The 27,647-nt window shown below is 42.5% G+C and overlaps 3 protein-coding genes and 1 pseudogene across 6 annotated transcripts in view; all 4 read right to left on the reverse strand.

Moving 5' to 3' along the window:
• The window catches only part of LOC126079101 (E3 ubiquitin-protein ligase TRIM21-like), a 63,258-nt gene extending 55,167 nt beyond the window's left edge, over positions 1-8,091 (reverse strand). For all 3 annotated transcript variants that reach the window (XR_007518191.1, XR_007518192.1, XM_049890035.1), the window contains exons 1-6: positions 8,008-8,091; positions 5,865-6,319; positions 5,277-5,372; positions 3,968-4,198; positions 1,078-1,100; positions 298-398 (exon numbers count right to left, since the gene is read on the reverse strand). Coding sequence is in view for 1 of the 3 variants with exons in the window: in XM_049890035.1 (XP_049745992.1) it covers positions 298-398; positions 1,078-1,100; positions 3,968-4,198; positions 5,277-5,372; positions 5,865-6,272 (859 nt within the window). In the remaining 2 variants the exon portion in view is untranslated. The remainder of the gene's footprint in view (positions 1-297; positions 399-1,077; positions 1,101-3,967; positions 4,199-5,276; positions 5,373-5,864; positions 6,320-8,007) is intronic.
• Positions 1-27,647, reverse strand: part of LOC126079099 (E3 ubiquitin-protein ligase TRIM21-like) — a 113,145-nt gene that overhangs the window by 48,783 nt on the left and 36,715 nt on the right. Inside the window, exon 1 of one of the 2 annotated variants that reach the window (XM_049890030.1) lies at positions 8,008-8,091. The exons of the other annotated variant lie outside the window; for it this stretch is intronic. The gene's annotated coding sequence lies outside the window, so the exon portion shown is untranslated. Of the gene's footprint in view, positions 1-8,007; positions 8,092-27,647 lie in introns of those variants that run through there. 2 annotated transcript variants of the gene reach the window in all.
• LOC126079140 (olfactory receptor 52B4-like) lies at positions 10,396-11,340 on the reverse strand. The gene has a single exon (XM_049890067.1). It carries the CDS (start codon positions 11,338-11,340, stop codon positions 10,396-10,398), a length of 945 nt encoding a protein of 314 aa, XP_049746024.1.
• LOC126079164 (RNA polymerase II subunit A C-terminal domain phosphatase SSU72-like) lies at positions 21,113-21,697 on the reverse strand (annotated as a pseudogene).

Consider the following 27,647-nt stretch of genomic DNA (forward strand, 5'->3'; position numbering starts at 1 on the left):
GGTGGCTGGGGGCAGTGATGGTCAGTGGCCTGTGCATGTGTTAAACTTTGGGATGAGGACGAGGGAGTGACCCTGAGCCTCAGCGTGTGAGGAAATGGCGCCCCAGCCAACTCCGGCCCTTGCCTTGACCTTTGAGGGAACCACTTTCACTATCTCCATGCTGCTCCACCTACTCAAACCTGCCATCTCTTCTAGATGCTGCTGTTCTCCCCCACCCTGGGCATCGGCTCCGCATCCACATTGTACCCTTCAGCTCCCCATGTGGGCCAGTCCCACAGCTCCTAGAGCTTGCCTCACCTCCGTGTGTCTTCCGCATATTCTTCAGCCCTGGAACACAGCACTCATTCCTCAGGTCTGGGGAGGCAACGCCTAGCTCCTTCAGGTTCCAGGCCTCACTCCTGACGGAAAGAGAATTTGAGACCTCCATCTCCAATTTCTATCACATCCTTCTGGAACCCTAATGCCATAACCTCCCTCATGGATGACTGTGGTAATTTAATTCTACCCAAATTTACAAACATCTTTTATTCAGTCCCTGGGGGTTGGTGGAGGAGGGATTGAGTTCCTATCCAGGAGTTCCTAATTACATGAGCCTCCGCAGCATGCAGATAGTCCCTATCTCCTCTCCAAGCCTGATCACCCTTTGAGCACATTCTACTGCATTTTACAAGCAAGGCCATCTGACATAGGCTGAATCACTTCTGTAAGGAACTCAAGGAGTCTCGTCCATGCTGTGGATCTTACTCATGGCTCTCGGGGGTTTGGAACTGGTTAAATTCCATTTAAAAAAGGAATCCCAGCAGGCTGTTGACTCAGAGCTTCCCAGAATTTTTCTGCTTGCCACAGCTTCACTTTGGGAAGACAGTATAGTCCAATCACTGTGGGCAACTCACCAACAGGGACGCCCATTAATCAGCCTTCTGAGACTAGAAAATATTTTATGGACGATCAGGTCCTTGAGAATAGGGAAGAGGATGGGGAAAACTTCAGCACATGTTTTTCTAACTCGAGAACCTTTTGCATAGGTGCATATGCTTCTTGTCATCCCCTGCCCTTACAAAGAAAACCTCTCCTTACCTTTCCAGGATACTTTTAGCGTCCTGAGGAGAAAAGAGACAGAGAGTAAGTTCTGCAGTTACTGGTTCACCACTGAGACTTTGGTCCTAAGGGTGATGTGACACAAACCTGTGGTCCTAGGGCACTGCTCTACCCCATTCTAGGGGCAGAAAGCCATTTCTGACCAGGTTCGAGTGTGGGTGGTTGTGGGGTAACCAGGAACCTAGCATGGGTGTGACCTATACCTATAGGAAAGATCTTCAGTTTAAGGACTCTGACTCAGAAAATGAATGAGAAAGCCCAGATCCAGGGTGGCAGAGGGAAAACAGTCCTGGCTGAAGCCTAGAGAGAATCACAGGGAGAGAATGTCTAAACCAGGATCCCCAGAAACTGCTCTATCTCATTTGTGGGCTTGAGTTGTTTGGGGAGGAAGGGCTGGTTGGTCAAAGCTCTATCCTGTGCTGTACTTAATGCTGCCCCTCATTAGGTAAAATCAAATCATCTGAGAATATTCCTGTGCAGGGAGTTTGGGGCCCTCACATGGGAGTTGGTAGGCTCCTAGGCCTAGTCAAAACTATACCAGAAAGCTCAGTTCAATGTCTGGCAGAAACAAGATTTGGATAATGGGAAGAGAGTGCCTGTCAGGTCAACCAAATCAGATCAGCCTTTTTGCACAAGCCAGAAAGAAATGGCTTCATGACCACATCTGACAATGAGGGAAAAGATGTGGGAAAAGAAGAACTGTATACTTACTCCTCACTTAGTGATGATATCATTATCCAAAATTTTGTATTTACAACAAGAGTAAAAAATCTACTATCCTACTATTTTACACATTAACGAAGTATGTCTGGCTGTAACAGACACCGAGGTGCAAGAGAGAGTAACGCCAGCTGTGATGGTTCAGGTTATGTGTCAGTTTGCCTGGGCCATCATTTTCAGTGGGTTGGCAGTTATGTAATGACCTAATTTGGCAGTTTTGTAACAATGTAGTTATCCTGCACTTTGTGATCTGATGTGGTCATCCTCCATTTTTACGTAATGCTGATTTTCACAAAATGACCTGGTCTTTGGAACCTAACCATGTCAATAAGTGAGAAGTGGGTATAGAATGTGAGAGTAGAGGGACTTCTGAGACTATCTGGTCCATGGTTTCCCACAGTAAGGTAAACATATGATGGATGCAAGATGATTTTAAGTACAATGTTCAAAGATGAACTTTTTAAAAATTGTGGTAAAATACATATAAACAAAATTTGCCATTTTACCCATTTTTAAGTATACAATTCAGAGACATTAATTATATTCACAATGTTGTACAACCTTCAACACTACTTGTTTCCAAACCTTTTCATCACCCCAAACAGAAACTCTGTACCCATTAAGCATTAACTTCCCATATCCGCATAACCATATTCCCTACCACAGCCAGTAGTATCTGCTAATCTATTTTCTATCTCTATGCATTTGCCTATCCTGGATATTTAGTATAACTGGGATCAGGCATTGATGAATTTTTAAAAAATAGCTATGTACTTATTTTAATCTTAGCTCTACCTCTTACTATTTGGGTGGACTTGGTCAAGTTATTTAGCTTTAGTCTTTCATTAAGACTCTTAATGTCTCTGTGCCTTAGTGTCCTCATCTATGAAACGGGAATAATAGTAGCACCCACCTCATTGCGTTGAAATAAAGATATGCCTGGCATGTAATACGTGCTATTCAAGAGCTTGCAGTTATTATTATTATTGTTATGAAATAAATTAGAATAAATAATAAGTAACATATCAACAAGGAGCCCTGGTGGTGCAACAGTTAAGCACTTGGCTACTAACCAAAAGCAAACCCACGCAGCAGCTCCATGGACAGCTCACCTGGCAATCTGATTTCATAAAGATTACAGCCAAGAAGCCCTATGGGGCGGTTCTATATCACTATGAGTCAAAACTGACTTGATGGCACATGACGACAGTATATCAACACATAATTTCTTGGCTATTATTGTTTAGGACAAATTTCCTTTTAAACTAAACTTACTCAGATTAAAAAAGTGAGACATTTTAAGGAAAAATATGTTAAAATCATTTAGGCCGTTCACAGAAGTAGCAGAAAGTATAAAGGTGATACATTTATGGCTAAAGTTTGGAGTACCCATGTTATTTAGTCCACTTCCCACCACGCTGTTTTACAAATGAAGAAATCAGGTCCAGGAAAGGAAAATGACTTAACCTGGAGTTATGGAGAGAACTGACAGCAGGGCCGGGGCTGGGCTACTATCTCTTGATTTTCAGTTCAGTGTTTTTAGTTGTATCTCATTTATTAAACCCTCCCCAATGGCCAGACACTCCTCTAAGGACCTTAGTGGATTCTTTCACAAAAATGCTTTGAAATATATAACATAATACTTATTTCACATATGAGAAATCTGATGCTCAGAAAGATTAAAGGATTCTCTCAAAGTCACTCCCCCAGTACATGTCAGGCACTTACCAAAGACGTCCGTTTCTGTTCACTGTTGCATGGAATAAAAACCAAGCCGGCTGTCATCATGTCACTTCTGACTCATAGCAACCCCATGTGTGTCAGAGTAGAACTGGCCTCCACAGGGTTTTCTATGGCTGAGTTTTTTCGGAAGAAGACTGCCAGGCCTTTCTTCTAAGGTGCTTCTGAATGGACTTGAACCTCCGCATGTTACTTGTTTGTACCAGCCAGGAACTCTGCCGCATGGAATATTCCCTCCTAAGTTTGTACCATTCTATACCTTGAATGAAAACCATCCATGAATCCTAATTCGGTTTATTTAAGAATATTCCAAGGACCAGGTTTCCATTTGCTCAAATGGTAGACCCAGGGAACTGTTTTTTCTCTAGTTACTCCTTGAATCTCAGAGGTAGCCTCTCCCTGGTCTCACCTGAAGCAGTTCCAGTACTGGGCCCCGACTCCTCCTCTCCAGCTCTGAGATCAGCTCCTGCAGGGCCTGGCTTTTCTGGGCCAGATGGGCCTCAGTCTCCCCCAGGATTCTGAGCTGATCTCTCTCATCCTTCTCAAGTTTCTGCAGCTGCCTCTCTTCTTCTTTAGCCAGGAAGTTTCTCTGCTGCACAAACTCTGCGTGAATCCTTGATTTTTGCATCTCAACCTTTGTCTTTAGTGTTAAGGGAAAGAGAGGTATGGTTTTTATCAGAATAACTCAAGGTTCAAGGATGGAGGGTGTGGGTACCTATTTCTATCCTCTGCAGATTTCATCACTCTGGTTCTGTCTGGGGACACACAAACACAGAATCTTGCTGGGAGACTAGCAGGTAAGGCATCTGGGACTAAGAGGGGATTGGGATTGGTGGGAGCCCACTGAAACTGGCCCACAATCATACCTGTATCAGCCTATGACACCCAAGACTTTTCTCAACCTCTCTTTCAAAAGCCAGTCACCTCTCAAATGTATCCCTTGGCCTTCATTTCTCTCTGAGTTGTTAACAGACTAATACCTGACCCCACCCCGAACTAGCTCACACAGAGAGGCTCAAAATATCATTTCTAAGTCATGGGAAAGGGAAGTTTCCAGAATATTCTTTGCCTGTTCTCTTTTGCTGGTAACTGGAGGGTCACTGCTTGGTATTGCAGCCTGGCTCTTCCCTCCCTCACCTTAAATCTTCCTCTTCTGGGATTTGTTGTCCAGGAGCTCTCTGCATTCTTCTTAATCCCTGACCTGCCCCTCCTCCACTAGTATGAAACTCCTTCACCAGTGTGAAACAAGTTTTAGTTCTCTGTTATACTTTGGACCAGTGATCTGGACATGGTCAAGCAAACACCTGCTGAAACTGGTTTTCCTACTTCAACCCTTAAGCCCATTCCTCACAGCCTTTGGCATTTCCTACAAGGCATAGTGGTTGGGCTGCTCTCTGGAGATACCTTTGTCCCAGACACCAAGCACTGGTACTGTCATCTGCTGAGACTGGGCTCGGAGGAGCAGGGAGCTTTAAGGTATGGTTTCTCCCACTCAACCCCCTCTCCTATAGACTCTCAATCTTTGTGTTTGATTGGAAGCTCTCCTTCTAGCCTCCTTCATTCTTATTTCCCTTTATCAGGAGACAAGGAGGATGGCTGGTTCTCAGACAGTGAGATATACCAACCCTATAGCTATTCAGATAGGTATAGCTGAGCCCACGAACTTGAATTCTGCCCAGACTTCTGATCTAAGATCCCTTTCTGGGTGTGACCCTTGCCTTCCAGGCTGCTCTCTTCTCAGCAATATCGACTTCCAACTTCTCAGCTAACTCCTGCTCTCTTCTCAGCTTCTGTAATGCCACCTGGAACTTCTCCTGCAGAGAGAGAAAGCAAGTCAATCCCTAACCAGACTAAGTAGGGTGGGGTAACATGGGGTGGGGGAAGGTCATCTTGGTTCTTAGAAAAGCCTGGGTGCAGAGAAGGTTGGAGCACTGGAGTCTTGAGTGATGTTGGAATTGATGAATGGGAATACTTCAGAAAAAGTCTGATGTTTTCTTGTAGACTAGACCCACACTGTTGGGGTGGCAGGGGTAGGGGGCGTTCTCACTCCTAATTAACCAGGAAGCCACAAGGAAACATGATCCTTGCCAGATTTTCCCACAGCATATTCCCTACTCTCGGGGAATGAGAAGGTTGTGTTTAGTCTGCAACTCTCCACTTAGATTAGACATGGAGGGAGACACCCTTTCTTTCCCCAGTCCTTCAACTCCAGAGGCCGCTCTCTCCTATCACAAGCTGTGGAGAGCAAAGCACTAATCAGGGCCCATCTCCTTTTCACCTGCTCATGCTTTGTGCTAAGGCCTCACCTGGTACTCATGTGCAGCTTCCTCAATAGGGATCCTGGAGTGGTCACGGTGTTTCCGTGACTGGGCACACACCCAGCAAAGTGCTTTTCCATCTTTCTCACAGAACACGTGAAGTTTCTCTCCATGCACCGTACACTGATCCCCCTTCATGTCCTCCTTGGTGCTCTGGTCCATTTGTTTAAGATTGTCCACCATGTTGGCCAGGTGCCGATTGGGCCGGATGTTCCTGAGCAGGAATTTCTGCCGGCACACAGGGCAACTACTGCCGCCATCTTTCCCGACCTCAGAGATGCATCCTTGGCAGAAACTGTGGCCACATTCAATGATCACAGGCTCCACGAAGGGATCCAGGCAGACAGAGCATGTTACCTCCTCCCACATCATTGCCAGGGGCTTCGCTGAGGCCATAGGGGCAGTGTTCGTGTTAAACAGCACCACGGAGATCTTGTGGGGGACTAGTGGGGAGAGGAGAAAAGGAAAGAAAATGGGAAGGGTTGTGTGAGAGAAATAAAATGATTCAAAGGAGGGCATGGGGGTGGTGAACTGGAGGGGATAAAAACAAGAAAAAGCAAGAACATCAATCTGAATAACAAGGACTTCTCCTCCATAGTCTGGTCAGACGGAAGGGGAAACTGAGTCTGCAAAACAGGCAAATATAATTGTCCAGAATCTCAGAGGTAAAACTTTACAACTATGCTGTCATCATGTCCACCCCAGCTTAAATCCTTCAAAGGGTCTCCATTACAATCCAAGGGGAAAATACTCCAACTGCCTGGGAGAAATGACAAAAGGAAGGGAAGATGGGATGGGAAGAAAAAAAAAAATCCTGTACCCAGCTAGGGGCTGAGCCCATTCAAATACATCAAGTTGTCTGTGGGGGCATGCATAGTAGCCAATTTGACAGGAAGGGAGGTCCAGGTGGGAGGTGCTGGGTCAGAGGGCTGGGCCTGAATATGAGACTGTGGGGTTTCCAGGTTTCTCACTAGGACCACTTCCACCAATTGCCACTTTGGGAATCCTTCTGGTGATTTTTTTTTTTTTAATGAAGATTTCCCTCAGGGCCAAGGCTTTTTCCATCCATCTTCTCCCATCTCATGTAATCAATCACTGATTTTGCTGAAAAGTTAATCATAACAATAAACTAAACTAGTTATCTGAATGATAGGGACCTCTTTGTGTCAGAGTAGAACTGTGTTCCACAGGGCTTTCAATGGCTGGGTTTTTCAGTGGATTGCCAGGCCTTCCAAGGTGCCTCTAAAAGACCCAACCTCTGGATAGACTCAAAACACCAACCTTTCAGACTGAGCCTCTTAACCCTTTGCACCACCTAGGGACAAGTCATTCCTCTTTACAATAATGGCAGGAGTCAAATGTAGATATATACATGTATGCATATACACATATACATATTTAAGCTGGGGTGGACCTGATGAAAGCATATGTATATATACATATACATGTGTACATCAAAAAACAGATGCAATAATTTGCATAAAGTTACATAGACTAAAATGAAAAAGAGGAAGGAACAGGGAAAAAGAAGGAATAAATTTAGGAGTTTTACTTTTGAGGAGTAGGCCAGTGGGGGAAGGGAGCTACTTGGGAAGGGAGGGGACACTGTGCGCTCAGAAGTGCGGCCAGCACTCCCTGGGCTCTTCTCTTTACTACCTGGTTCCTGTCTTCATTTCCTCCAGGGCACTGAGCACCTCAGTCTTGGACCAGGATACATCCTAGTCCAACGTCCTGAGCAGCCCTGTTCCTCTCACTTGCAGAGGTGGATTTTTGGAGATAGGAAAAAAACCCAGGGTCGTCGATGGGAGATAGGAGGGAAGGGAAATTCCGTTTCCAGGATTGCTGGCCCGCCCCACACTGGGCTCCCCTGTGCCAACCTCCGGGTTACAATCCCGGTAGTCCAAGGTTCGCGCGCCACTCCACCCCTGACGGGCGCCGGCAACAGGGCGGCCTGGCTCCCGCCGGCTACCTCTGCAGTCACTTCAGAGCCGAGCCTCCTTCTAGGCAGAGGCGCCCGCGCGGGAAGACCTGCTGGGTCGACCAAGTTCCGCAAGGGAGAAGGGGTGGAAGGGAATCTTCAAATCTGGGTAAGGGGAGGCTGGGATCCCCCAGCTTGGCCACCTTCACTCACCTCAACAGGGCACTCAAAGGCCAAGGGCGGACCCCTAATTTCACTTTCGATTTCCTCTCAAAGGCGAGTCAAAAAAAAGGGGAGGAGAGTGGGAGGAGAATTGAAGGGAAATGGGTGTGGAGGAAGAGAAAGATTAGCAGCAGGAAAGGAAGAGAATTGGGAGGGCAAACGGGAAGAGACAAGGAGGAGTTGGGGTGAGAGAGGGATTAGAAGATTCTGAGCCCCTAGACTTGGGCATCTTGGAAGCTGGGGTTGAACGAAAACTCAGCAGCACTTCGTCCTAGGCTCACGCTCTCCGATTATCAAATGTAATGCCTCTCTCCCATTTCCCCCTCCCTGCTCTGCCCAGCTGAGGCTGAGTCCCCCGTAGTCTCTCCGTCTTAAGTCCTAGATCTGAAATTACTCTCTGTGGTTTATGGGTCGTTTTCAGACCTTCTCCCCTCCGCGGCAGCTGCCCACTCTAGAGGAGTGTGTCATGTCCCGCCCTAACTGACTGTGGGGACAAAGTCAGCTACTGGGGCATAAGGAAGGAACCGGGCTCTCAGAAAAACGGGTAATTTCCACTACCTTTTTTTTTTTTTTTTTTACCCTCAGTGAGCATCAGGGACACAGAAACTGCGGATCCCTTGGTTAGAGCCTGGGGAATGGGAAGGTGAGTGGGTTCTGTGGAGAGCGGATCCTGTCATTCTGTTTGGCTGTTTGGTAATAAAAGTGATAAATCTACCAATCCATTACACCTGTTCCGCTGAATCCGTTAACATAAACAGTCCCTGAAAGCAGAGTGGAAAAAGTGAAAAAAATCAAAGAAAAAAGACACCCTGAAAATGACTGTTTCACATCACTGTAGACCCTTTGTTGTTTGTTGCAGGAATTGAGTAAGCCTCTGTTGGAAAGAGAATGGGTATGAAAAGAACATAGGTTTCGTAATAAGGCAGACATGGACTCAGTCAGTGCGGACCCTACTATTTATTAGCTGGATGCCCATCTCTCTGAGCTTCAATTTACTCATCTAATTAAGCAGGGGTATTAGTGCATGGATTGGTCATGATAAACAGAGAAAATATTGAAGTTGTCAAAGATTTCATTTTACTTGGATCCACAATCAACGCCTGTGGAAGCAACACTGAAGGAATCAGAGGAGGCATTGCATTGGGCAAATGTGCCGCAAAAGACCTCTTTAAAAGTGTTAAGAAGCAGTTTCTTCCACTTAAACAAAAATCACTGGAACATAACACAGCAAATATATGAAGACTCTGAAATGTAGAAGTAGAAGGTGGTCTGCATAGGGACCTGGTCTTTTTTTTTTTTTTAATATCTAGTGTTGTCTACATAGAACATATATTTCCAATAAAATAAAACTTTAAAAAGAAATATGGACAATATATTTTTTTTTTCCCAGAGTATTAAGTAAATAATACATCGAATACAAGTTGGTTAGAGAAAGCACCACAGAGGAGACAATATTGAGAATGGGGTATGAAACGAGGAATAGAAATTTCCCAAAAAGTCAAGAGAGGTTATTCCAAGACAAAGCAGAAACACATCAAAGACGTGGGAGAGATGAGGCATGAATGGCCTTTAGTTTCTGAAGCCTTGGTTGCTTAAAGGTAACATGATAAGTGTCTCTGTAAAGGAAACCAGGAACCAACACTAATGGCCTGCCATGTTGAGGAGAAGAACACACTGACACTGATAATGGAGGAGTTTCCTTCCTCATCATTTTCTTAGCACACACCACCCCTTCAGAAACAACATGAGAATTTCCCGAGAGAGAAATGGTCAGCTTCAGTTTCCTCAAGGATTGTTCTGCAAAGTATGAACAGACGATTAATTTATATTCTCTTATTACAGACATGCATATTGATTAGAATGTGAATAACAATGTAATATGAATAACCTGAAAGCCTAGGAATCAATAGTCCTAGGAATGCCACTTAGTTAGAATGAGGGACATAAAGGGATGGAGGTTTGTATGTGGTTGTTGAGGGATATCGCATGAGGTCCCAGAGCTTGAGAGACTCAGTGCAGATTAGCTGCACAAATTCCTAGGCAGAGCATGGTTCTTACTTCATCCATTTCCAGAGATTAGAATAGTATCATAAAGGCTATATGACTTGTGGATATCAGTCCATCCAGTCCCAGGTCTGGGCAGGAAGATGCTCCCTCAGTCAAAAATGGCATTTCTATCTCAGGTTGTTTAGACAGTAGAAAAAGTAAGCCCTGCTACCTCTCTGGTGAACTTGCTCTAGACACAGACTACTGTAAGTGTCTAGACAAATAGACCCTGAGCTATTTACCTAGTGTTTCAGCTTCCCCTCTCACCTACCACTTCCGTAGGCCGCCTCATGGATAGCTGGAGAATGTGAAAACACAGTTCCTACCACAAAATCATTTCTGCCTTGTAAATAACACACGAACCATCTGGTCCTGGATCTGTTTGGTCTTGATCCCATAAATGATGGGATTCAGCATAGGTGGAACTAGAATGCAGACATTAGCCAACAAAATGTGGGTATGAGGTGGGATGTGGCATCCAAAACGCTGAGTAAGGGTTGTGAAGATTCTAGGCCCATAAAGTAGGATGATGACAAAGACATGGGAGCCACAGGTGTTCAGAGCTTTGTGGTGTGCATTTTGGGAAGGCATGTGAAAGAAAGCACGAAGAATCAGCATATAGGAAACACAAATTAGCACAACATCTAAGACCACTGTTAACATTAGGACAGAAAAACCATACCAAATGTTCACTCGAATGTCATTACAAGCATATTTGGTCAAGCCAATGTGTTCACAGAAGGTGTGTGGAATTATATTATTTTGGCAGAAAGTCAATCTTTTCAGAAGATATGTCATGGGGGAGATTGTACCATAACTTCTCAGGAAGATACCTGAGCCAATTTTCCCAACCAAGGCGTGTGTAAGAATAGTGGTGTATCTCAGTGGGTAGCATATGGCAATGTAGCGGTCAAATGCCATCATCAGCAAGATCCGTGACTCAGAGATGAAGGTGGAATAGATGAAAAAGAGGTGGGTGATGCAGCGATCCAGGGAGATCTCCCCAGCATGGAACCAGAAGATGGCCAAGGCCTGAGGTACTGTGCATGTGGAGAGGACAACGTCTGCTCCAGCCAGCATGCAGAGGAAGAGGTACATGGGTTCATGGAGGCTGTGCCTTGTGAGGATGATGAAGATGAACAGGCTGTTCCCAAGCACAGCAATGACATAGGAAATGATGAAGGGGATGGAATTCCACATGTGCTGGTCTTCTAGTCCGGGGATGCCCAGCAAACGGAAGATTCTGTGGCTAGTACCAGTGTGATTCAATATATTCATGTTTGAGTAGATCAGCCAGGGGCTCACCTCCCATTCTCAGAGACAGAGTAAAATACAGACTGTCCATGAATATTTTATCTGAAGTCACAAGGCGCTTTTGGCATATCCCACAGTTTCCAGCTTTGATTGTGCAAATAATAAGGAACACACAAAGATAAATAGGATAAAGTCTGTACCCCAATGAGTGACAGTCTAATTAAAAGATACACACATATCCAGCTAACAAAAATAAAAAGCGATTTTGTATGTACTTCTTCAAAACAGTATAACGAATACACAAAGGAAATCATTATGTGTGTCTGGGAAGGCTGTAAAAAGATGATGCTTGAACTTGAGATTGAGTAGTTTATCACAGAATGAGGAATACCAAGGTACAGGAGCAGCGTAAGAAAAAATGCATGTATAGATCAGTGCACAGCACATTCATGAAACATTTTAGCTCAGGGTGGCTAGTGCATAGGAAGTATTAGAGTGAGACAGGGGAGGGGCCATAGTGGAAGACGGGAAGGGCTTTGATCACAACTGAACACTTAGACTCTAACTTTACACAGGTGGCAGTTAGCAGATGCCTTAACCTCACTTTTCTTACTTGTGAAGAGGGTCAGAAGACCTTCAGGAGGTAAAATTGGCAGGGCCTGTGTACTTGATTGAGGCACTTCTGGTGCTTCCACTTTAGAGAACTAAGTTTAGAAATGACTGAAATTAGAAAAAAAAAGTCATTATTTCTGGGAGTATCAGGGTGGTGTAGTGCTTCATATTTGGAAGATTCTTCTGCAGGTGGAATTAAACTGTATTTCATAAGTTACATCCTAGTGTCCTTTCATTCCTTCATTAGTTTAATCATTCATAAAACAGGTTTTGAGCAGTGACTATTTTTTAGGCATCATGCCATGTACCTGAATCCTAACTCAGCTCATGGTTTGAGAGGGAGTCAGGCATGTAAGCAGATAGGTTTAGTGCAACGATCCAGGTGGATTGGGCTCAGACGGCACTTTCTGAGAAGAGGGCCATATTCAATTCCTTTGCTGGATGAAGAAATGGAAACAAATAATAAAAAAACTCTCTTGGTAGGGATCTGAGGATATTAAATGTTGAGCTATCTTAAAGTATCCAGCTCAGTATCTGAGATCTATGTTGAGTTCATTAATATTATTTTTTTCACCCTAGTTCTCCCTCTTGGTTTTCCCGCTTTTTCTTTCTGGAGAGGAAACTCTCCTAATACTCTCCTCTTGGAGCTGGTAGAAATTGTTCTTCCATGAGAGTCACCGGTCCAGTGATACCTGTCATCAAGCCTTGGGACAGAGAACTGACTCTTGTGCAGCATACGGACACTCTGAGAAAGTTTCCTCCAGTGAGGGCAGCCATCCTCTTGTAGGAGGTGGAAGAAAAGGAAGAGAGTGGGATAGCAAGAGAAAGGAATGTGGCAGGCGTGTACTGCACAGACCAGACAAGGAAAGGAAGGAAGAATAAAGCAAGAAGAGCCAGGGGAAACACAAACCAACAAAGGCAGGGCTTGAGAGGAGGGCAAATCGCAAAAGTTGATGATGACCAGGTGTTGGGGGAGAGGGACGACCAGGGGAAATGTTATTAATCGGAGCCAGAGAGAGAGAGAGGCCAGGGAGATCAGGAGTTAGGGATTTGCCTGTGGAATTGTTCTCTTGACTTTGATCTAATAGAAGATTGCCCTAAAAATCCTGGTCCAAATGCCACCTCCCTGTAAATCTCTTCTCAGACGTGCCTGAGATGCCCTGACCACGTCCCCAAAGCCCCTCCAACGCCTGCTTTGGGTAACCCAGCACAGATCCCTGCCATTTTTGAGGTTCTCTTCATACTTTGCCAAGTGGTGTCTGTCATCTAAGGCAACATGCTTTCTGTTTACCATGCCCAGTCTAATTATCAGGGCACTTGTCATTTATTGGATAGTATCTCTTTATTACCAACTTTTGGTAACTCCAGCTAGCTCATATGCCCTTCGCTTCCTTCCCAGACCTCAATCTCCACTTCTGATGTAACAAACCATGTATGTGCCTTGGTCTTCGCCATTCTTTGCCTATATATATTAATATCCTTTAAGAGTCCTGTCGCCTCTGCTTGTAGGAGAGCATAACATCAGTCCTTACCTTGTCCCTGTAATCATCTCCATCTACAGATGTCTAATTGGTTTACCTGCCTCAGACTATGTGTTTAGGAACAGCCATGTGTTCAGCAATGAACTTCAGCTTGTCGAAGGCCAGGCAGTTGGGCTGTTTATCTTCCTTCATGAAAGCCCCTGAGGGAAGCACTTATACCAAGGGCTCCAGGGACAGAGCTGCTGCTTGAGCCTTGCCCTCTTTCCAAATGGACAAAATCCCTAAGACTGTTTTCCCCTCCCTCCAATCTCCTCTTTTCTCATTTGCTCCTCCCCAGGTGCTGTGATCTCCACCCCACACTGAGTGCGAACATTTATCATGTTTCAGTACAAAAACCTCATCCAGCTGGCTCAGCCTTGCAACAGACCTGCTTTAATGCTGGATTCAATGAATATACAGCTTTATTTTCAATCTCAACTCATGCAGTTAATATGTAAAAATAATTTTCATGTTTTTGTTCTTCATGAAGAGGATCGTTTTGAAGTTATTAATCCCTGGCTTGGTTCATAAGATTCACAGTTTGGAGTCATAGTTTTAACTCTTTCCTGAAGGTATCTATCTAAATGTCCATGCAGAGCAATTTGTAGAACACATGTGATTTGTGGCTGTTTTGAATACATTCTAATTTTATTTGCCTGCCAAGTACAGTATTTGGTTTAGCATTAGGCATCATCAACCCACATTTATGGTTGCTGGGAAAAAAGTCTTCTATTTTCTTTGCAGGTAGTCCCTGACTTGCAATGTATTTGAGTTATGACAAACCATACTTACAACTGCTTTTTGTTGCTGTTGTTGTTGTTCTTGTACATCTTATTGTTAGTAATATGTACTACAGGCAGTGTTGCAGTGTGTAATTTGCTTATGTTATCATTCGCAGATGTTCCTTCACAAATGCTTATATGTAATGCTTTCAAATCTCAGAGACAAATAAAGATCAGATTTACAAAGGTACTCATAATAAAAGGCAATTATAGTGAAAATAAAAAAGAGATATTTGATGAATTTTATTACTAAGTTTATGTAATATTCTAAAGCCTTGGTTGTCATTTCAACGATGATCACAGCATCTTCACCAGGAGTAAGTTCCATCTTAAGAAGCCACTTTCTTTACTCATGCATAAGAAGCAACTCCTCATCTGATAAAATCTTATCGTGAGATTGCAGCAATTCAGTCATATATTAGGGCTCCGCTTCTAATTCTAGTTCTCTTGCTATTTTCACCACATCTACAGTTACTTTCTCCACAGAAATCTTGAACCCCTGTAAGTCAAACCTGAGGGTTGGAATCAACTTCTTCCAAACTCCTGTTAATATTGATATTTTGACCTCCTCCCATGACTCATGAATGTTCTTAATGGCATCTAGATTGGTGAATCCTTTCCAGGGGGTTTTCAATTTACTTTGCCCAGAGCCATCAGAGGAATCAGTATCTACAGCAGCTATAGCCTTACCAAATATATTTTTTAAATAATAAGATTTGAAAATCAAAATTACTCCTTGGTCCATGGGCTGCAGAATGGATGTTGTGTTAGCAGGCATGAAAACATTAATCATCAGAGCTCTCGAGTGATCAGGTGCATTGTCAATGAGCAGTAGTATTTCGAAAGGAATTTTTTTTTTTTTTCTGAGCCATAGGTCTCAACAGTGGGCTTAAACTATTCAGTAAGCCATGTTGTAAACAGCTGTGCTGTCATCCAGGCTTTGTTTTTCCATTTAGAGAGCACAATCAGAGTAGATTTAGTATAATTCTTAAGGACCCTTGGGTTTTCAGAATAGTAAATGTGCACTTCCTTCAATTTAGAGTCACCAGCAGCATTTGCCCCTAACAAGAGAGGCAGCCTGTCCTTCAAAGCATTTGAGGCATTGACATTTCCTCTTTAGGTATTAAGTCCGAAGTGGCGTCTTCTGCTAATATCAGACTGGTTTGTCTACACTGGAAATCTATCTTTCAGCGTAGCCGCCTTCATCTGTTAGCTTAGCTAGGTCTTCTGGAGAACTTGCTCAGCTTCTACGTTATTACTTGCTGCTTTACCTTGCACTTTTATGTCATGGAGATGGCTTCTTCCCTAAATCTCATTAGCCAATCTCTGCTAGCTTCAAACCTTTCTTCTGCAACTTTCTCTCCTTTCTCAGCCTTCATAGAATTGAAGAGAGTTAGGGTTTTGCTCTGGATTAGGCTTTAGCTTAAGGGAACCTTATAGCTGGCTTAATCTTCTATCCAGACCACTAAAACTTTCTCCTTATCTGCAATAAGGCTGTCTCTCGTTATTATCACTCATGTGTAGCACTTTTTATTTCCTTCAGGAATGTTTATTTTGTATTCACATCTTGGCTAACTGTTTGACGCAAGGGGACTTGCTTTCAGCCTATCTTGCCTTTTGACACACCCTCCTTACTAAGCTTAATCATTTCTAGCTTTTGACTTAAAGTGACAGATGTGTGACTCTTCCTTTCACTTGAACATGTAGAGGTCATTATGTGGTTATTAAATTGGCGTAATTTCAATTTTATCATGTCTGACAGAATAGGAAGGCCTGAGAGAGATGGGGAATAGCCTATCAGTGGGGCAGTCAGAACATACACAATATTTATAAGTGAAGTTCACTGTCTTATATGGGCAGAGTTCGTGGTGCCCCCAAACAATTCCGATAGTAACATCAGAGACGACTGATCACAGATCACTATAACAGATATATGCACAGATTTCAGAAGTAATCAGATGCCTGTATAACTAATGACTCCTTCCCACCAGTGCCCTGGCCCTGGAAAAATGCCTTGGATCCTACAACCATCCTCAGGGAGAGAGGGAAGGAGGATATCCAATATACCATGGACTGCCATAAGAACCAACAAACCTGTCTTGGAAGAAAGTACATGACCATTAGGAGCAAGGATGGCCAGAGTTTGTCTCACATACTTTGGACATGTTATCAGGAGAGACCAATCCCTGGTGAAGTACATCATGCTTGGTAGGAAGCACATCACGGAGGCTCAGTGAAAAAGGGGAAGACCCTCAATGAGTTGCGTTGACACAGTGGCTACAACAATGGGCTCAAGCACAAGGGCAGTGGGACACGACTCTTCTAAGAGGTTTCAGATCAGATGTCATGAAGCCCCACGTTCCCATTTTGCTAAGTTGCTACCCACGTCCATGTCACTTTAGTAATATGTTATCCCACAAACTTTCCATGTCCTCTACACTAAAAGAATTTCTCACAAGTTTTCTTGAAAATGTCTTCATTCCTTCTGGAACACCAAATGCGTTCCACAAAATCTTGTATATCTTCAACAACCTTGTGAACATCTCTCATTCACTTCTTTGTTTTACCAGAAACCTGGCTTTCAGCTTTTCACTATATTCCGAATATAGAAAATCTCATTTTTATTTCTCATTCCTCATAGTACCTGTATAGGTATTGGAGGTAGTATCATTACTACTTCCAATGATAACTTCCTCCCTCTAGCAAAAACCCCTAACCTAACGATGCTCACAACATTTGGAAACCCTGTCCTCTCTTCTTTCCTCGCCATATGTACCTAACACCTGATCACACCCCAGCCTCTTCATTGTCCTCATTTTTCATTGATGACTTTAGCTCAAGACCTCAACCGTAATACTTCCATCATTCTTAGCAAATCCAACATCCAGAAATTTCCACAGCAGTGGAATAATAATGCTATGGAATGCATTACTGCAAATCAAAAGGCCAAAGATTCACTAAAGAAATCTTTAGCTTGAGCTGCCTTAACCTTGGGAATAAGGTTGACAGAAAAGCAGCACAAGCAGCTGGAATAAAAGATAAGAAAATTTCAAGATGTTTCAGTGACAGAGGGCTGTCTCTCAGGAAAAAGGAAGATTCAGGGTTTAGAAAAGGAGCAGGATTTTCTTAAGGGAAAACTCATATTAGGTTATAGGCTAGGCAGAAATGAAAAAGTGGAAGCATCTTAAATATATTGTGAAATTTTCTTGATGACAGTCAGTGGCTGGCATCTACAGAATTCTAACAATTGGAAAGAAGCAAGATATTTGAGCCCTAAGTAATTATTACCAAGACGGAGAACTGGGAAACTCTTTGTTAAACAAATTCTTGAAGACTACTACACAAAATAGTGCCATATAATTTGGACGGATGTAAAAGGAGAAGAGGAGCCCTGGTGGTGCAGTGGTTAAGTGCTTGTTTAGCTCAAAGGCTGGCAATTTGAACCCACCAGCCACTCTGCAGGAGCAAGAAGTGGTAGTCTGCTATCGTAAAGATTTAGTCTTGTACTGGGGAGGTCAGCACAACTTTACCAGGGCAAAGTCAGAGAAGGTTCACAGACACACCCAAATGCCCTGAGGGACTGAGCTACTCTGCTGAGGGCTGGGGACCATGTTCTCTGCAGACTTCTAGCTCAATTAACATAACATAGCTTATAAAGAAAATGTTCTATATCCTACTTTGGTGGGTAGTATCTAGGGTCTTAAAAGCTTGTGAGTGGCCATCTAAGATATTCTACTGGTCTCACCCCATCTGGAGCAAGGGATAATGCAGAAAACTAAAGACACAAGGGAAAGATGAGTCCAAAGAACTAATGGACCACAACTACCACAGCCTCCATCAGGCTGAGTCCAACACAACTAGACAGTGCCCAGCTACTACCACTGACTACTCTGACAGGGATCACAACAGAGGGTCCTGAACAGAGCTGGAGATAAATGACGAAAAAAATTCTAACTCACAGAAAAAGACTAGACTTACTGGTCTGACAGAGACTGGAGAAACCCTGAGAGTATGCCCCCCCCCCCCACCAGATACCCATTTAAGTCAAAACTGAAGTCACTCCTGAGGTTCATCCTTCAGCTGAAGATTAGACGGGCTCATAAAACAAAATGGGACTAATTGGGCACACCAACCCAGGGGCATGGACAAGAAGGCACGAGAAGCCAGGAAAAGTTATAATGGGGAATCCAAGGTTGAGGAGTGAAGAGTGTTTACAATTCATGGAGTTGGCAACCAGTGTCCAAAACAATATTTATAAAAAAAAAAAAAAAAAGTTTTTTTTTTTTTAATATGTGTATTAATTGTTTAATGAGAAACTAATTTGGTCTGCAAACTTTCATCTAGAGCACAATAAATAAATAAATAAATAAGGAACAAAAAAAGTTAGAATAGAATCCTGTAGAGTTCTGCCTCATTAATATGACTGCCTCTAATCCTGCCCCATGAGCATCATAGAGTTTAGGATTTACAACACACAGGGTAATAACATCAGATCACAAAATGATGAACAATCACACAATACTGGGAACCATGGCATAGTGAAGCTGACACCCATTTTTGGGGGACGTGATTCAATCCATAATAGCCCCAACTCATGGTGAACTAAATGCTGCCTGCTCCTGCACCATGCCCATGATTGGTTTTGGACTGGACCATTGTTATCCATAAGGTTTTCATTGGCTGCTTTTCAGAAGTAGACCACCAGGCCTTTTTTCCTAGTACATTTTCATCTGGAAGTTCCACTAAAACCTGTTCGGCATCATAGCAACTTGCAAGCTACCACTGCTGGTGGCTGTGCATTAAGCATATTGGCTCAGAATCAAACCTGGGTGTCCCTCATAGAAGGCAGAAATTCTATGATCCACCACTGTTCTTCAAGAGTTTTATTTAGGGTGCTATTTATAACCTTTCCAATTCACATAAAATATTTTCTTTGGTAGTATTTCTTCCTCTTTAACCTAAAAACAATACAAACAGCATTTAGGAAATAGGTCTTTGAAGATGTTTTTGGGGAAAATACAGAATAGTCTAAAACTTGACCCACCACTTCTTACTTAGGATGGAGCTAAGCCAGCCAAGATCTTCGCAGAAGCAGACTGTGTGAAGAACACTCTTGCCTGTTTTCTCTTCCATTTCAGGAGCAGCTCATCCAGACTCTTCTCTATGTCCTCTGCGTCTGTTTACTTACTCTTCTGTAGTGCACAGTTTTGCATCTTTGATGACCTCCAATTCATAGCTCTTCTAACTACCAAAATGTCCAAGAACAGGAAACAGGTTTACATTAAGTCACCTAGCAGTCTGGGTAGAGACTCTCATGACTTTGTCCATTGATTCAGTTATGAGAATGAACTATAACTTTTTAACCGTACTTAGTCATTTAATCATGCATGTGACTGATCAAAGGGATTGTATTTTATTGTTTAATCTGTCCCTTGCTTATTGGTAATCTGTCCCTGCTTCCGCCTCCTTTATGCGTCTTGTGTCACATGGGGTCGACATGAGTCAGAATTGACTCAGGGGCACCTAACAACAACAACATTATGTCTTCAAGTACAGCTGTGTCTGAGCATTTCCATACTGAAATACAATATATTTAAAGTCACTTTTATTACTTCTTAGAATTTGTTAAGAGAATTATATACACTTAAAAATTCTGTTGGGGATACCAGCCAGTAAGGATAGATAATCTTCATAATGGTGCAGGAGCAAAATCTATCTATAAAGCAACAGATTGTCTTTTTCCATATCGCTCCTACTTAGGGTCAATCTTTCGTTGCCAATGATCCTAAATCAGTAAACACTGGAAAGCAGTGGGTGGGAACTTGTAAAATATGTAAATTCTTGGACCTACTCCAGACCTAGTGAATCAAATTCTCAGTGGGCGGAGCCCAGCAATTTTGGCTTAAAAAGCCCTCCTGGTGATTCTGGTGCACACCAACATTTGAGAACAACTGCTCTAAAGCACAGGCATTTGAAACCGCTTCATTTTTTTTCCTGTTACTAACACATGGTTTGGTGCCACCGCTAATGATTATCAAGAAGAATCCTCCACTCTGAACATCCTTGGACTTATTACTTGATGATCCCAAAGTTCAAAGCAATAAACACTTTCAGTTTTAAAAAAATTCTTACTATGAAAAGACTGCTTTGCCCTGTGTAATTGATAAATCGTAAAAACAAAAAAGCATGTGGCTTCGTGATGTGAAATCCATTCCCCAAACAGAAACAAGATTTTATTTAAATGAGATTATTTCATTTAATTAGATGTCATTTCATGAGGCATTTTTTAAGGAAACAATTCCATTTTTAGGACTGATGGGCAGCTATTTTTTTACTTATCTATCTCAAATTTTTACATCCAAAATCAGCGTTAGTAAAAAAGATATATAAGAAAACACAGCCAAAGTTAAAAAACGCAATAGAATCCTTTTCTCATTGGAGGGGAGAAAAAAAAAAAAGCTTATATTCGGTATGAAACTCAAAGCAAGCAGAAGAAATCTGGTTAAAGCAATTGCTTATAGAAGATGTTCTTTACTTGTTGACTATCCTGAAACAAAACACTTATCCATTACATGCTTTGGTTTGCTCATTCAGAAAATGCAGGAACGGCGGTAAGTTCCTTATTGAGGTAAACATTAAATTAGTTATTCTGTGCAAAGAGCAACGCAGGGCACATTTCCTGTGGTTCCTAATAGTTCCTACTCATACCCTTCTCCTTTCCCAACAAATGTGTTTCTTAGTAATATTCTCTTCTTCCTGCAGTATAACTAAAAATGATACAAACAGCATTTAGGTGATAGGTCTTTAAAGATGCTTTTCAGAGAAAATACGGAGTAGTCTAAAACTTGACCCACAACTTCTTACTTAGGCCAGTCAAGATCTTCAGTAGAGGCAGACCGTGTGAAGAAAACTCTTGCCTGTTTTCTCCTCCAATTCCAGCAGCAGCTCAGCCAGGCTGTCCTCCATGTTGTCTGTGCACTGTATGAGCTGGCAGAGCTCACAGATAAGGAAAGCTCCCAGGGTGGCATCTTCCAGGGTGTCTCCAATGTCCACGTGGATCACGTGCACAGGCTGGAAGGTCTCCTGTGCTCTGGAATATAGCTCTTCCACCACTGTGTCATAGACTGGGTCTTTGCAGGTCACGATGACATCGAAGGAATCTCTGCACTCTTAAAATCTTTCTGGCTGGGGCCTGATCCTCTGATTTCTTCCCAAGATGTGTAACATTCCATTCTGCGTGTAGTATTCTCTGTCTTTCCTTTGAAGGTCATTGTACGTTTGTTGATATGTTGTCAAGAAATCACAAACTGAGCAAATATTGGGTTCTGGTCCCGGCAGCTTCACATGATATCCAGTTCCAAAGGACTGGACACAGAACCCCTTTTTCTTGAGGATGCTGTGGACTTCCATGCTCCTGTTGATGTTACTCATACACACCACAGCCAGCCTGAGTGGAGATGAGGACATGATGGTGGCAGCTTGGAAATTCAGGGAGACCTGTGGGCTTCAGTAGCTACAGGGACTCTGAAGCCACCAGGATAACTTCCTACTTCCACCTCTTCCAACCACCAAAATGTCTAAGGACAGTGGAGACTCTCACGACTTCTTCATTGATTGCGTTATGATAATGCACTGTTTAACGGTTGAGCCAAACCTAATAATGAGACTGAGCAAGTTGATTGGATCACCTAAGCCGCTAATCCTCCACAGTGGTGTCATCATCCTGTGGAAGCATCTAGAAATCTTGGATTGCCTGGTTGGTTCCGAGTTATTGAGAGCCTCTATTGATAATGGGGTGTCTTCTGAGGAGCTCAAAAGCAACTAACAACAAAAACATTGATAATGGCCAAGATTCCTAGGCTGCAAGCATGTCACAGGCTTCTCAATGACCTCTAGACATAAATGTAGGTGAAAACCTATTTAAAATTTCCTAAGCCTATACCCAATTCCTGTATGCATATAATTATAAAGTATTATTCCATGTTTTTAATACTCAATGTGTCTTAGAGAAGCAAAACCAGTAGATTGTATAAATATCTGTATAAAAACCAAAACTAAACCCGTTGCTGTTGAGTTGATTCTGACTCATAGAGAGGTTTATATAAAAGAAATGACTCATGAGGTTTTACAGGCTGGAGCTTCCGAAATCTGTTAGGTTGGAAGTGTCTTCTGATTCAGTAGCCAAAGGCCTTGTGAACCTAAGATTGGTAGGTCAGAAAGCAGGGCTCTTGTTCACAGGATACAAAGAGGGAAGAATCCCCAGGCTGGCAGTTAAGACTGCAGGTGAGCTGATAGCTCAAGTCCCAAGAACGCAGGTCAGACGAACAGGAGCCAGCTGTAGGGTCCAGAGCAAGCAAAAGCCCACAAGCCTTGCCAGAATGTCCACTTGTATTTGATGCAGGTCACACGCCCAAAGAAACTCCCTTTCAACTGATTGGCTACTTACAGGAGATCCCATCATGGAGGTGACCACGTTATATCAAATCTCATCATGGAAGTGATCCCATCATCATTTGACTGCCACAGTACATCATAACTGCCAAACCACTAAGAATCACAGGGCCCAGCCAAGTTGACAAACAATCCTATTGATTGCATGATGAATTTTCTAAAAGTGCAGTTGTGTAAGAAGAATTGTGTAGGAAAACTGTATATAGTTTTGCCCGGAAATTCATAAAATTGTTTGCCAATGTAGAAATCATATTTTCCACAACATACCTGCTGAGGATTGTATTTGAGGAATTACAATGACACAACCGAATACTCTGCATTTGGTTACTCTTGAATTCATAACGATTGTCAAGAGAATCTAGGAATTGATGCAAGGATCTGTCTACCTTATTATGTCTTCAAGTATACTTGTGTCTGAGCAATTCCATATTGAAAAACAATATGTTAAAATTACTTTTTAATATTATTCTGTATAATTTATTAAAGAAATCATGTAGACTTAAAAATTATGTACGATGTACCAGTCAATAGATAATTGTGTCACTTTATCATATTGCCAGAGCAAAATCTATTTACCAAGCAACAGGTCGTATTTTTCTATGCCACTCCTAATTAAGGCCATTTTTACATTGCAAATATTCCTAAATCGGTATCACCATAAGGCAGTGCTGTCAAAGTGTCCTGGGAACTTGTTAAAAGTGCAAATTTTTGAAACTTACCCAGACCTGGAGCCCTGGTGGAGCAGTATTAAAAGCTATGTCTGTTAACCAAAAAGTCAGCAGTTTGGATCCACCAGGAAGCCCTATGGGGCAGTTCTGCTCCATCCTATAGGGTTGCTATGAGTTGGAACTGACTTGATGGAACCTAACAAAACTAACAAAAACCAAGACCTACCGAATCAGAAAAACATGGGTTGGAGTCCAGCAATCTTGTTTTAGAAAGTCCTTCATGTGATTTTTCAATAATATGAACAACATAAACAGCAACTACACACTTATATTCCAGATGGAAGACACAGGAATCAACTCGACTACATCTATGGAAAGAGACAATGGAGAAGCTCAATATCAGAGGTCAGAACAAAGCCAGGGGCTGACTGTGGAACAGACCATCAATTGCTCCTATGCAAATTCAAGTTGAAGGCGAAGAAAATTACAGCAAGTCCACCAGAGCCAAAATATGACCTTGAGTATATTCCACCTGAATTTAGAGACCATCCCAAGAATAGAGCTGATGCATTGAACACCAATGACTGAAGACCAGACAATTTGTGGAATGGCATCAAAGGCATCAGACGTGAAGAAAGCAAAAGGTCATTAAAAGGACGAGGAAGAAAAAAAAAGACCAAAATGGATGTCAGAAGAGAAGTTTGCTCTTGAACGTTGAGTAGCTAAAGTAAACTGAAGAAATGATGAAGTAAAAGAGCTGAGCAGAAGATTTCAAAGGGCAGACAAAGTAATATAATGAAATGTGCAAAGGCCTAGAGTTACAAACCAAAAGAGAGGCACATACTCAGCATTTCTCAAGCTGAAAGAACTGGAGAAAAAGTCAAACCTCGAGGTGCAATATTGAAAGATTCTATGAGAGGGAAAATATTGAATGACTCAAGAAGCAACAAAAGAAGATGGAAGAAATATACAGAGTCACTGTACCAAAAGAACTGGTCAATGTTCAACCATTTTAGGAGGTAGCATATGATCAAGAACTGATGGTCTTCAGTCCAAGCTGCACTGAAGGCAATGGCAAAAAACAAGCCTCCGGGAATTGACGGAGTATCAGTTGAGATGTTTCAACAAACACATGCAGCACTGGAGGTACTCACTTGTCTATGTCAAGAAATTTGGAAAACAGCTTCTCGGACAACCAACTGGAAGAAATCCATATTTGTGCCCATTTCAAAGAAAGGTGATCCAACAGAATGTGCAAATTATCGAGTAATATCTTTTTTTATTTTTATCATTAATATCATACTCGAGTAAAATTTTGCTGAAGATCATTCAAAAGTGGTCGTAGCAGTACATTGATAGGGACCTGCCAGAAATGCATGGCGGATTCAGAAGAGGACACGGAACGAGGGGTATCGTTGCTGATGTCGGATGGATATTGGCTGAAAGCAGAGGATACCAGAAAGATGTTTACCTGTGTTTTATTGACTATGCAAAAGCATTTCAGTGCATGGATCGTAACAGTTTATGGATAACATTATGAAGAATGGGAATTCCAGAACACTTAAGTGTGCTCATGTGGAACCTGCACACAGACCAAGAGGCAGTCCTTTGAACAGAACGAGGGGATCCTGCGTGCTTAAAATCAGGAAAGACGTGTGTCAGGGTTGTATTGTTCCACCATACATATTCAGTCCGTATGCTGAGCAAATAATCTGAGAAGCTGGACTACATGAAAAAGAACGAAGCATCAGGATTGGGGGAGGACTCATTAACAACTCGCATTATGCAGATGACACAACCTTGCTTGCTGAAAGTGAAGAGGACTTGAAGCACTTACTAATGAAGATCAAAGACTTCAGTATGGATTGCACTTCAACATAAAGAAAACAAGAATCCTTACAAGTAGACCAATAAGCAACATAATGATAAATGAAGAAAAGATCGAAGTTGTCAAGGATTTCATTTTTCTTGTAGCCACAATCAACGCCCATGGAAACAGCAGTCTGGAAATCAAACAACGCATTTCATCGGGCAAATCTGCTGCAAAAGACGTCTTTAAAGTGCTAAAAAGCAAAGATGTCACTTTGAAGACTAAGGGTGCGCCTGACGGGAGCCATGATATTTTCAACTGCCTCATATGCATGTGAAAGTTGGACAACGAATAAGGAAGACCTAAGAAGAACTGAAGCCTTTGAATTATGGTGTTGGCGAAGAATATTGAATATACCATGGACTGCCAGAAGAATGAAGAAATCTGTCTTGGAAGAAGTATGGCCAGTTGGAACGCTGCTTGGAAGCAAGGATGGCAAGACTTTCCCTCATGTGTTTTGGACCTGTTGTCAGGAGGGACTAGTCTCTGGAGAAAGATATCATGCTTGGTAAAGTAGAGGGTCATGGAAAAAAAGGATGACCCTCGAGGAATGGATTCACACAGTGGCTGCAGCAATGGGCTGAAGAGTAACAATGATTGTGAGGATGGCACAGGACAGGGCAGTATTTTGTTCTGTTGTACATGGGGTCGCTATGAGTCAGAATGGACTCGATGGCACCTAACAACAACAACAACCATGTCATTCTGGTGCACACCAACATTTGAGACAACTGCCCTGAACAGGGGTCTCTGAAATTTCACTGTACATTAGAAGCACCTGGGGAGCTGTTAAAAATCACTGGATTCAGAACAAAATTTATATAAGTTGAATCCAGGTCTCTTGTAGTGGGAAATAGGTATTAGCATTTAAAAAAAAAAGCTCAGGTATAAAATTTGAAAATCTCTGACTTAATATAGCACTACTCCAATTACTACATTCTGATAACATGAGGATTTTTTGACATACAAGTCATGATCCATTAGTCCAAGGTGGGATCCAATATTCTGCATTTCCAAGTAGCTCCTCCATGATGCCAAATCAGCTAGGCTGACAACCACACTTCAAGCAATGAAGTGTTAAAAATTTACATGAAAGAGAGCCAACATATATGGATAGTTCAGATCACAGAGTAAATGTGCTTCAAAATTAGGTATCTTAAAGGAGACTTCATCCTTCTCCTAACTTTCAATGCCATTTCCAGAGCTGTTAATTAAAGACCATTTCCAGAGATATTAATTAAATGTTTGTGTTTTCATAATTTTCACCAGTTTTGCTGGAACCCATGGAGCTTCTCACGCTGTTATGCCGCAAGTTCCTCCTCTACTTTTTATGGTTCAGCGTTCAGGCCCTGAGTAGGACAAACGGTTAAGTGCTACTACCAGCTGGAAGGTTGGCAGTTTGGACCCGCCCCTAAGGCATCTTGGAAGACAGGCCTGGCAACTTGCTTCTGAAAGATCACAGCCTTACAAACCCTATGGAGTAGGTCTACTCTGCACACATGGGGTAGCAATGAGTCAGAACAACAACATGTATTAGGTAAACCTAGGTGTGTGTGTACAATAAAATCAGTGATATGTTTTGTATATATATTTTCCCAGTTTTTCATTTGTCTATACTGTCTTAGTTATCCTGTGCTGCTGTAACAGAAATACCACAAGTGGGTGCCTTTAACAAACAGAAATTTATTTTCTCATAATTTGTTGTCGTTGTTGTTGTTGTTAGGTGCTGTCGAGTCAATCCCGACTCATAGTGACCGTCTGCACAAGAGATTGAAACACTGCCTGGTCCTGCGCCATCTTCACAATTGTTACTGTATTTGAGCTCATTGTTGCAGCCACTGTGTCCAGCTATCCTCTTGAAGGTCTTCCACTCTTTTGCTGACCCTCTATTTTGCCAAGCAATATACCCTTCTGCAGGGACTGGTCCCTTCTGATGCCAGGCTCAAAGTACATGAGGCAATGTTTTGCCATCCTTGCTTCTAAGGAACATTCTGACTGTATTTCTTCCAAGACAGATGTGTTCGTTCTTCTGGAAGTCCATGATACATGAAATATTCTTCACCCACAGCATAATTCAAAGGCGTAAATTCTTCTTTGGTCATCCTTATTAATTAAATGCCCATCTTGCACATGCATATGAGGTGCCTGAAAATACCATGGCTTGGGTCAGGTGCACCTCAGTTTTCAAAGTGGTATCTGCTTTTTAACACATTTAGAGGCCTTTTTGCAGCTGTTTCACCCAATGCAGTAAGTTGTTTAATTGCTTAACTGCTGCTTCCATGGGCACTGATTGTGGATCCATTTTGAAGACTGTAGTCTTTGATCTTCATCAGTAAGTGCTTCAAGTCCTCTTTACTTTCAGCAATCAAGGTTGTGTCATCTGCATAGTCAGGTAGTTAATGAGTCTTCCTCCAGTCCTGATGCCTCA

The sequence above is a fragment of the Elephas maximus genome, chromosome 7 (assembly GCF_024166365.1).
Source record: "Elephas maximus indicus isolate mEleMax1 chromosome 7, mEleMax1 primary haplotype, whole genome shotgun sequence".
Taxonomy (NCBI): Eukaryota; Metazoa; Chordata; class Mammalia; order Proboscidea; family Elephantidae; genus Elephas; species Elephas maximus.

Bases quoted from the DNA above. Each gene is read 5' to 3' on its own strand.
- LOC126079140 (XM_049890067.1), bottom strand. From the start codon at position 11,340: ATGAATATATTGAATCACACTGGTACTAGCCACAGAATCTTCCGTTTG.